This window comes from Callospermophilus lateralis, unplaced genomic scaffold (genome assembly GCF_048772815.1).
Source record: "Callospermophilus lateralis isolate mCalLat2 unplaced genomic scaffold, mCalLat2.hap1 Scaffold_2339, whole genome shotgun sequence".
Taxonomy (NCBI): Eukaryota; Metazoa; Chordata; class Mammalia; order Rodentia; family Sciuridae; genus Callospermophilus; species Callospermophilus lateralis.
Window position 1 is genome coordinate 190,208 of NW_027513226.1, and position 11,613 is coordinate 201,820.

At 42.2% G+C, this 11,613-nt stretch overlaps 1 protein-coding gene and 1 pseudogene across 1 annotated transcript; one reads left to right on the forward strand and one right to left on the reverse strand.

Annotated features, from left to right (window-relative positions):
• Positions 1–3,699: 3,699 nt before the first annotated feature.
• Positions 3,700–4,775, forward strand: LOC143387918 (olfactory receptor 2W3-like; annotated as a pseudogene).
• Positions 4,776–8,720: 3,945 nt separating this feature from the next.
• Positions 8,721–9,659, reverse strand: LOC143387911 (olfactory receptor 2L13-like). Its single transcript, XM_076842261.1, has one exon. It carries the CDS (start codon positions 9,657–9,659, stop codon positions 8,721–8,723), a length of 939 nt encoding a protein of 312 aa, XP_076698376.1.
• Between the last annotated feature and the right edge of the window lie 1,954 nt (positions 9,660–11,613).

Below are 11,613 nucleotides of genomic sequence, written 5' to 3' on the forward strand. Positions count from 1 at the left end.
AACCGGTAACTTTGCAAAAGACCTCCTAGTGAGCTTGTTCACCCTCCACCATGTGAGGACACAGAAAGAAGACACCATGATTAACCAGGATGCAGACATTGAATTGTACAAACAGATTTACATTCTTATATGCTTCCCACCTTAAGGTATCTTGGCATCATAGTTTGAATGCACTAAGATCCAATCTCTGCTTTTCATGTCAGTTACTGTCCCTTGAAAGGACCTGACAGATACAGAATTAAGCAGTGGTGCTGAGTGCAGGCTCTGTCTTCATTCCAGGCTGTGAATGATGGAGCCAAACAGGAGTCTGGTCCACTCTTTGACACATCATTTCCTTGGGGGAACTTGTACATTTCTCTGAACTTAGTTTGTTTGAAAGGAAATGTCAGCACTGTGCTCTGTAATATCAATAATGATACCACTAACACTGAGCATGCAAATTGATCTCTTGTAATTACCCATTTGAGGTAGATCTGAGATGCCAGAAGAAAAGCAGTAAGGTCACACACATCTGTTTCAGGAATTGCCCCAGTAGGTCACAGAATCAGCCTGCTGACTTGTCATGACTGTATGTTTTGTTCTTAGCATCTTTGATGGTACTGCCAGCCATGACCTTAAGATTACCTTTGTGCAGTAGCTGCTGGACCCATCTGTAAGTGCTTTCCAGGTTCCTTAGTGACTTGTGCAGATTTTTCTTCAAAATTCTTAAGGTTTGATATGGGGTGTTCTCTCTTACGTCCAGTACAGATGATAGAATTCTGGTTTCCTGTGTATAAAGCAGGCTGACTGCCTCATAAAGCTAAGAAAAGAAGGCAGAAAAAAAATAAAAAAAATAAAAATTAAACATAATTAAACAAAATTAAACACACACTCACACATATACACACACAACATGGAAAGTAATTTTAGAAGGCGAGGGCAGGACACCTCTTTGACGTTAGAGGTCCAGCTTCCACACTGGAAAGAGACAACAAGAGCTTGTGTTTGATTTATTTTTATGTGGGAACTTCAAAGGCTTTCTACAGAATGTTCTTAGCAATTAAGGTAGGAGATGAGCTGTCCAGTTCCAAATGGGTCACTCCTAACTCTGGAGCTCCAAAATCAGTCTTCCTAGCCAAGTGAAGACAAAAGTCATGTGCACTGGGCAATCCATTCAGTGGGAGGAGCCACAAAATAGCTTGCAGTGCCAAACCAGAATCTCTCTGGCTCCAAAGCTGAGTGAAGATGCTCAGGGGTGGCTCCCCACAAGGTATCTACTAAAAGTTCATGTGTGAAACAACACAAGAATTTTCAGAGGTGAAATGATCAAATTATGAAAAGTGTGACCTGAACAATGGATTAATGCACTGATTTGGATTTACTAGGTGGTAAAGAAAGATGGTAGAGTGTGACTGAAAAAGGTATGTTCCTGTCTATGTGCCTTTTGTGTTTGTGTTTTTCTCTGATGAGTGGAGGTTTCTCTCTCTCTGCTTCTTGACCCTAGCATGAGGGCAGCAGCTTTCTTCCACCAAGCCCTTCCCCCATGATGTTCTTCCTGACCCTGGAGTCAGAAGAATCAAGTTGACTGTGTATAGACTCAGGTCTATACAACCATGAGTTCCAAATAAACTTTCCCTGCTCTGTGTTGTTTTCATTAGTTCTTTTGGTCATGGCAACACAAAAGAGACTAAAACACAAATAAACCCCTTAACCTTTGCTGTGTACTCCATATACTAGCATCAACTTAGTCTTTTCACCAGGATTCTGCAAGACAACTCTTTTCTTTTCTTTCTTTCTTTCTTTCTTTCTTTCTTTCTTTCTTTCTTTCTTTCTTTCTTTCTTTCTCTATTCTATTCTATTCTTTCTTTCTTTCTTTTTAAAAATATTTTGTAGTTGTTGATGGACTTTTTAAATTTATATGTGGTGCTGAGAGTTGAACCCAGTGAATGCCTCACACAGGCTTGGCAAGTGCTCTTCCACTAAGATGCAACCGCAGACAGCAACCCTATTCTTTATTCCCAGATAAAAAATTTATTGGAAACTCATCTGTCCATATTTAGTTTTTGTTTTAGTTTTAATGATTTCGATACTGACTTTCCAATGGAAGTCAGAGATGATGTAATTTTCATGCCAGTACCTCTTTGCTATCACTAATATGAAGAAGTCCAAGGCCATCAGAAATGATTTTTTGAAATCCTTTTGATATTTGGGCCTTAAACTGAACCATTCTCTTCCTTTTTCAAAACTTTGAACAATCATAAAACAATTTCACTTTTCAGCCAGCTCTAGAGTCCCTGTCGTTACTTTCTGAAGAACTTTCTAGACACAGTTAAACTGACATTTACAATATGATTGCAACACCCAGGCTTCTTAATTGAAAGAGAAACAAATAATTAATCCCCACTGATACAAAAAAAGAACACTCTGAAAGATATCTTGTGGCCCATAAAATCTTTAGACACACAGAAGAAGCAGGATGAATGTGTACACATTAATAGTGCCTAAAAGGCATGAGGCAAAATTAATAGAAATTGTCACTTAGTCAAACCTCAGCTAGATGTGCTGAATAACTCCAGGACTTTCAGGACAAAGGACATCAAGACAGCCCATATCATGGGTTTGTGGAATGTGGACTTTAAATTGGATGGAGAGTCACCTCCAGGAAGGAGCTGGGCAGGTGGCTGGTGGCTCATGGAGTTGGCCAGGCAGATAGATTACAAAGGATAGGTCATAGTGACAGTATTCACATGGCTGCTTGTGAGACATTGGATTTTAAAACTAATATGCCCTGTTAGAGGCACACTAAGTACTTAGATTTTAGGGAATCAGAGACCCAGTGTCCAGCTCAGGTGACCACTGATGACAAAAGCTCAAGATGATCTTTCAATGAAGGCAAGAATCATGACAATTATTCTATCATGGAATGGGAAAAAGGCAAAGAGAGAAAACTGTGGCATTGGTCCCTGTGGCAGAAAGAACTTCTCTATGTATTGTGTGCCTGGAGAAAGATTATATTTATACAGATATAAATTATTATGTTTTCTAGGAGCCATTTGGACTTCAATATGTCTGTGTAAATTAAAACTAAAATTTATAAGAATAGAAAAGTTTTGTTTGTTTGTTTCTGTTTTTCCTGACATTTTTTTATTGGTACTAGGGATTGAACCTCAAGTACTTAACCACTAGTTACATCCCAAACCCTTTTTTTTCTTTTAATTTTGAAACACGATCTCCCTAAGATGCTGAGAGCCTTGCTAATTTGCTGAGACTGGCTTGGAACTTGCAATCCACCTGTTGTGTTAAAAAATAGAGTAATACTGAAACCTGTGACACTCAAATATTTAAATATTCATATGTTTGGTTTTTGAGTTTATCAAAAGTTTTCAAGTGTCCAAACATGTTAACAATACAGATTTTGTATGAATGTACCCATATACAATGATGTTCAAGGATCAGCTGCATATGGTATTTCCTAAATCCTACCAGGTGGTTCTTTGAGGTGATCTTTTGTTCCTCTGAAGTTTGGACAGGAACTTGTGGTTCTGGAAGAAGCAAAGGTTGCAGCTTGGCAGGTGTGTGTCTTGTCTCTCTGGAATGACAGAGCACAGGGTGGATAAGGATTAAGATATCAGCCATATTTCCTGGGTGCAGACCAGCTCTGCCAATCTACATATGACATTTACTTAATACACAGGAGTGTCATTTTTTTGTAAGTTGGAGATGATAATAATAATCATAGCAGAACCTGCATGCCACTGTACTGTGCTCATTTATGCCTGGTTAGGAGTCCATACTCCCCAGCATCAGCCATTGCCACTACTGGAGTTGACACCTCTCCTCAGGTGCAGTAGAAATGGACTGGAAAACAGAAGCAGCCAGGGCCATTTCTTTCTCCTGGGATTTTCTGACCACTCTCCCCTGGAGAGGATCCTCTTTATGGTCATTCTGGAAGCCTACCTCCTGACCCTGGTGGGCAACAGCACCATCATTCTGGTGTCTCCGCTAGACCCCCAGCTCCACACGCCCATGTACTTCTTCCTCATCCACCTGTCCTTCCTGGACCTCAGCTTCACCAACAGCTCCATCCCCCAGCTGCTCTACAACCTGAGTGGCCATGACAAGACCATCAGCTATGCGAGCTGTGTGGTCCAGCTCTTCCTGTTCCTGGGCCTAGGTGGAGTGGAGTGTCTGCTGCTGGCAGTCATGGCCTATGACAGTTTGTGGCCATCTGCAAGCCCCTGCACTACATGACTATTATGCATCCACAACTCTGCCTAGGCTTGGTGTCGGTGGCCTGAGGCTGTGGGATGGCCAATTCTTTGATCATGTCACCAATGATGTTATGGCTACCTCGATGTGGGCATTACAAGGTGGACCACTTCCTGTGTGAGGTGCCCGCCCTGATCCGGTTGGCCTGCATCAGCACTGCTGCCGTGGAGGGCATCACCTTCATCCTGGCTGTGGGCATCATTCTGTCTCCCCTGGTCTTCATCTTGGTGTCCTATGGCCACATTGTCAGGGCTGTGTTCACTATCCAGTCGTCCTCAGGAAGACACAGAATCTTCAACACATGTGGCTCCCACCTCACCATGGTCTCCCTGTTCTACGGGAACATCATCTACATGTACATGCAGCCAGGAAGCAGGTCCTCCCAGGACCAGGGCAAGTTCCTCACCCTCTTCCACAATATCGTCACCCCCCTCCTGAACCCCCTGATCTACACCCTCAGAAACAAGGAGGTGAAGGGGGCACTGAGAAGGATGCTGTTGAAAAACAGAAAAGGGGGCAAGGAGTGAGGGCCTGGACTGCCCAGCATCCAGCCTCAGGGTCAGCTGCAGTGGGCCACTATTGGTCTCTGAGCTGTGGAGCAGAGGAGGTGACAGCCTGCGGGTCTCAGCACCCTTGCATTGCTGGCCTTCTGGAAGTCTGTTTAAGGTCAGCATTTTGAGTTCTATGAGAGAACAGCTCAGGGTCTATCATCAATATCCTAGATGTCCAGACCTGACCCCACCATCTCATACCAGGGCCATGTTGGAAGCAGCTCCACTCTGAGTCCTGCTTCTGTTGTGTGTTTTTAGTTCACAGTAGTGCTCTCAGCATTTTATCTAGAATCTCTGAGATCTATCAGGGATCTGGGTGTGAATCTCTTTCTGGATGGCATCAAATGCTGAGTTCAGAGGGGTTTGGTATTTTCTCTTCATATATTCTCCAACAGACTTACATAAAATCATGTCTTTTTCTGACCTTTATCACTGGACAGATGGATGAGGATTGTAGGAACAAGGTTAAGAGTAACTAAAAAATGGACCCATTGCTGACCCCACATGCTTTCTTTGCCAAAAATCAATTTTCCTGCAGCTGTGCCTGGCCTAAGATGACAGGATATGTCACATTCCTCAGCAAACTACATGTTATCTGCATGGATATGCAAATAGTAATGAACATTAATGGGAGTAACTTTCATGACCCTCTTTTTTCAGACCAGATTCTGAAAGATAAGGTTAACTCCTCCTAACCATAAACATGTAAGAATATATAGTTAAGAATCCAACTATAATGGGTTCAGCAGGGGCAAGAGTGGCATAGGTTTGCAATGACAGTGTTCTGATGTCACCCTATTGTCAGTCAAAAATCAAGAGGCAGACATGAGCTGGTCTTACTGAAAAGTTCTGTAGGACCTCAATAAAACTGGAGTGCAGGAATGGTACACTGTCCCTCTCTGAGTGGACTCAGTCTCTCCCTTGAGAGTGTCCCCTTCCCCTTTTTCCTATCCCTTCAGTAAAGGCATGCCTATTACTCTGACCAATATGTCTGAAACCTTTCTGACTTGATCAAGAATAAGGGTTTGAAGGGAATTTTTGCTGTGTTTCCTGAAGACCCCACGCCTGTAACACCTCCTTCCTCAAACTTGGTCATTGTCCTGATGTCTGGTTTGATTCTGTATTCAACAAGATTTTCACATGAGACATTGATTTTGAATCATTTAACTCTTGAAGCATGATGATTTTGCAGTTGTGTTTTAATTTTGCTTGTGAGAAGCACCTGGTGTTTGTCAGGTTCCCACCTGGTGTTCTCAGTTCATCTCACCTCTGTGCTTGTGAGAGGCCAGTGTGACTAGCATCCTTCCCACTGTACCCACTTGGTGCTTGAGATGTGGAGGTTGCATCAGAAGATTTGTTCAGGAGAAGAGAACCAGGATTTACACAAGGCCACTCTGAGTCCAATCCCTGAGGTTCCTACTGCACAGAAACTTTCAAAATGAAAAAGTCCTTCAGACTCAGACTTTGACAGGTGGAGACTCCCCAGGGCTCCTCCACTTGCTGTGCGCACAGATCCCCTTGAGCTGGGAGGCACACTCTGATTCAGGGGGTTCTGGGAGGGCTGAGGGTCTGCACTCCCCTCATACCACAGGTGACACTCATTCCTGGGACTCAGGTTGCATTTTGAGGACCTAGGGCAGGTCACCTTTGCTCTGAGGGCATACACCTCTAGGGAAGTGCCAGGAGAACATCACAGACCAGGGAAAGGAGGTGGGAGAAGGTGGCACAGGCTCCTCTGCCACCAAAGCCCTTCCCAGCCCTGTGCCTTCCCAGACCTCCTTGGTCTATTCCTGTCCCCAGCCCTCTTTTCATTCCCTCCTCTTCACACCACAAGGCACCAGCCCCAGTGTGGGTTAAAGTGGAAGCAAATCAGAGCTCTCTGGATGGGCTTCCTGGGCTTCAGGGAACACAGGTGTAAATATGTAAGTCCCCTGTTTAAAGGACTAATGGTGTGGCTAGGCTGAGAGTAACTGAGATACAGGGGGCTTCCTGTGAGACCCTCCCCAGAATGAAACCCAGGAGTCTTGCTGGAGTGAGCCAGCCCAGGGTGAGGTTCCTGGGAATGGGGCAGAGCTCCCTGGACTCCTGGGAACCCCCCTTAGTTTAGAAAGAGCTCAGTGGTGATCTGAATAGACTCCATGCTCCTTGCCCCATGCACCTGGGGATGTCCAAACTTCCTGTTTCCAAATATGCTCCTGAAAGAACAAAGCATCACCAGTTTTATTAACCTCAAAGGTCATTTTCCCCTCTTGCAATTTTGAAATCCAAAACAAGATCACATGCCAAATGAGCAGCCAAAGAGACTTTTACTTTTGCCAAGAAGAAGGTAAGCAGAGATAAACTCCCAAGTGAACTCCCCCCCCCTTAAAATGAATGGGGTGGTGATTTTTTAAGTTATTTTTTTAAATGTAGGCATATAACAGCAGAATGCATTTTTATTCATTGTATACAAGTGCAGCACAACTTCTCTTTTCTCTGATTGTACACAATGTAGCATTGTACCATATGTACAGTCATAAATGTACTTAAGGTATTAATGTCTATCCACCATCTTTCCTGTCCCTATGTGCCCTCTTTCTCCTTTACCCAATCAAAGTAGGGTAAAAGACATGAGTGGGCAGACCTCTAAAAGGGGAAATATTCATGTGGGTTATATTGATGAAATCTGAGGTGGTCTGGTGGTCACTCTTCCAGCAAATTCATCAGCCCCTGAAGAGGGACTCTGGCCTCCATCAGCCTGTTCTCTAGACAAGATTAGGGTGGGGCAGAAATTCAGTGAGACCACCAAGGCTGGCCAGGACCAGGCAGGTAACAATTATGGTTTGACTAACTTAAGTGTTTCAGAGAAGGAATCATCAGGGAAACTGGGGCCCTAGGAAGGGGACTTCAAGCCCCAATTTTTGCCATCAAGTCCGAAAGATTTTAGGCAGGGTGCTCAAAGTAGCAGTCATGATTTTATTCTAAGGGATAGGGAAGAGAAAAGGGACAGTCTCAAGGAAGAGAGATGGCTCTCTCAGACAGGAATGGGACAACATGCCTTTCTGCCTTCCAGTTTTACTGAGTACCAAGGAAATTTCCACAGTTCTGCCCAAGTCCACCTCTGACTTTTTACTGACAGCATAGGAAGTGCATGGACCTCCTCCAGAGATGGGGTGGTGCTCACTAAGGACATTGGGTCCCTGAATGTGCCTCAGTTTTATGCCACCTTACTTGTTTGAGCACCCTTTCAAGACTTCAGTAAGTTATCTTTTTGGTGGTCTTTTTGTTTGGTTGTCAGGGTAACTGAGTTGTGATAGCTTCTGTGATAAGGGAGGGTCCAGGCCACCTGGCAGGGAATGGTCTGAACTTGAAAAACTAGTTTGTCTCAGGGATGTCATTATGGATGGTAAGGTGTTAATACATCTGATCCCATCCACTTCTCTGAAGGAGAGGACTTTGGGTCTCCCAGAAGTCCTGTAATTTTGTAGACACTGGCCCCATGTGTTTGTGGGACACTTGAAGGGTTTATACTCCAAGTTGCTAGGGCTTAGGGGCTATAAGTCAGAATTAGACACAGAATTGACAAAATAGAAGAAAAACAAAATATATAGACAATGGGAATTTCATTCATAGCATGTAGATGTGATAACATACCAACATCAGTATGAACATTATTACTTTAACTAGTATATAAGAACATATAATGTATGTGATAACTTATAATGGCACAAAATAAAATGTGATTAATATCCCCATTGTTAATATTAATATAAATTTTAATGTTTTCCATTAAATTCATTAATTATTATTGTTTGTTTATAGTGATCACTAGAAATCTAATTACAGATTTAGATTACATTATACATCTATAGGTCAGCAGTGCTGTAGAGTTTCTCAGTAGGCATGGAGAGAAGCCATGCAGAGAAGCAGGGAAAACCATGCTCACTCCTTCCTGGGGGAGAACATCCCACACACTCTTCTCATGGCCCCCAGCACCTCCTTGTTCCTCAGGCTGTAGATGATGGGATTGAGCATGGGGGTGAGAATGGTGTAGAAGACTGCAAGGATCTTATCCTCTGCTGGGGAGCGGAGACTCCTGGGACGGAGGTAAGTGTAGACAAAAGGAGCATAGTAAAATGTCACCACAGTTAAATGTGCTGAGCATGTGGTGAAGGCCTTTTTTCTTCCCTCTTTTGAGCGCATGTGGAAGACAGCAAAAAGGACCCGTCCATAGGAGGCATTGATGCCAAGGAAAGGAACAAGGAGAAACAGGCTTGTGCTCACAAACACCATGTACTCATAGATCCAGGTATCCACACAGGCCAGGGGCAACATGGCAGGCACATCACAGAAGAAATGATTGATGGCCCTGGACCTGCAGTAAGAAAGATGAAGGGCATAGACAGTGTGTGCCAGGGAGTTGATGGAGCCCAGTGTCCAGGACCCCAGGATCATCTTCATACATATCCTTTTACTCATGCGGATGGGGTAGTGGAGGGGATGGCAGATGGCCACAAAGTGGTCATAGGCCATGGAGGCCAGAATTAAGCCTTCAGAACTTGCCATGGTGACAAAGAAGAACATTTGCACACCACAGCCCAGGAAGGAGATGCTCTTTTGGCCAGAGAGGAAGTTGATGGCCATCTTGGGGACCGTGGAGGAGATGTACATCAGGTCCATGAGGGAGAGCTGGCTGAGGAGAAAGTACATGGGGGTGTGGAGCCTGGGGTCCAAGAAGATGAGGGCAGTCATCCCTGAGTTCCCCAAACAGGCAAGAACAAACACAAAGATGATCAGGAGCAAGAGAAGTAGGCCAGTTTGGTTTTGAGGAAACAACCCCAGCAAAGTAAAATCATTTGATGTTTGGTTCCATTTCTCCATGAAAATACACTGCTTTAACTTTTTAAAAATGAAAATAAAAACAAAATTAAGCAATGAACATGACAAAATAACAGGAGAATAAAATAAATTATATTTATTACTGTTTTTATAATGAATTGTTAATCCTACAACATCACAGGTTTCTTTGCTCATTGGATTTTTAAAGACAAGTATCTGTGTAATTCAGATAACTAATGTGTAGTAGTGGCTCATATTTTTATCTCTTTTTCCATTTTTAATTGGTACATTATACTTGTACATAATGATTGTATTTATAGTAATGTATTATATATGCACAAAATATAGCCATATAATATGGCTGACATCACTCCCTAGTATTTCCTTCTTTCTTCTCTGCATTTACCCCTCGATCCCTTTCCTCTACTGTTCTCCCTGTGGTTTTCATGAAATTCCCATTTCCCTTGGTTTCTTTTTCTTTTTCTTCTCTGGCTTCCACACAGGAAGACAGAAAACATGATTTTTAACTTCTCAATTTCCCTTCTTTCACTTAACATAGTGGATTACAGTTTCATCTATTTTCCTTCAATTGACATAAGTGATTTATTCTTCATGGCTAAATAAAAATACATCTTTTGTGTGTACCATATTTTCTTTATTCATCTATAGATGGACACCAATATTGGTTCCACAGTTTGCATATTGTGTTTATGCTGCCATAAACATGGGTATGCATGTATCATTACCATATGATGAATTTAATTCTTCCATTTAAATACTGAGGAGTGGCAGGACTGAGTCATATGGGTTGGTTCCATGTGTAGTCTTTTGAGGAACGGCTATACTGATTCTCATTGTGGTTTACTAATTTATAATGTCAACAGTGTAAAAGTGTTTCTTTTACTCCACATCTACTCTAGGGTTTATTATTATTTGTATTCTTGATGACTGTCATTCAGAGTGGTGTGATATAAATCTCAATGTAGTTTTGATTTGCATTTTTCTATTGTTACTGATACATAATAGAAAACACAGAAACAAAGACAGACACCTATTCTCATCTGATCCCTGACAAAGATGCCAAAAACATACAGTGCAGAAAGGACAGGTTTTTTATTTTCAAAAATTTGCAATAGGAAAACTGATTATGCATATGTAGAAAAATTAAACAAGAACTTTACCTTTCACACTGCCTAAAATTCAACACAAAAGATACCTAAGCATAAGAATAAGACCAGAAACTTAAACTCCTAGAAGAAAACATGGGGTCAACACTCCAACAAACAGACACAGGCAATAACTACTCAATAGGACACTTAAAGCTCAACAAATAATAATCCAGAGTTCATAAATGACATGCCATCAAATAATAACCTTTCTGTAGAGCAAAAAATCAACAAGGAATGTGAAGAGAGAACCTAGGAAATGGGAGAAAACCTTTGTGGGGTACTCTTCTGCCAGAGGATTAGTGTCTAGAATATATAAAGAATGAAGAAAATGTTTTAGACAACAATCAAACAGCTCAATTAATAAGTGGGCAAATCAGTTAAACAGACCTCTCAAAAACAGAAATACAAATGGCCAACAAATATATGAAAAACTATTCAATTGATTTTGATATGCTAATTGAATATTTATAGTTCCTGTCCCAGTTCTCTATGGTAACCATCTCAACTTGAAATCCAGGGTTTCTTATGTGTGAACCAATACAAATTAAACAACCAAGAAAGTCCTTCCTAGACACTTCTGGGCAGGAACATTCCTCAGGACTATGAACCACCAGAAGAAAACATGGGGTCAACACTCCAGCATTCAGGCACAGAACAACTACTCAGTAGGACCCCTGAGGAATCCAGGATCCCTGCATTGTTACCATCTCAACTTAACACTGACTGTTTACCAATTTCATGGAGTATGTGACTCAGAAATTTTCTGTGTGCTTGAGTTTTCTTTTGTTCCTGCTCTTTCCTCCCTACTGCCATTTTTGCAGCTAAGT

Excerpts from the sequence above, each read along its gene's own strand:
- LOC143387911 (XM_076842261.1), bottom strand. The coding sequence starts at position 9,659 with ATGGAGAAATGGAACCAAACATCAAATGATTTTACTTTGCTGGGGTTG.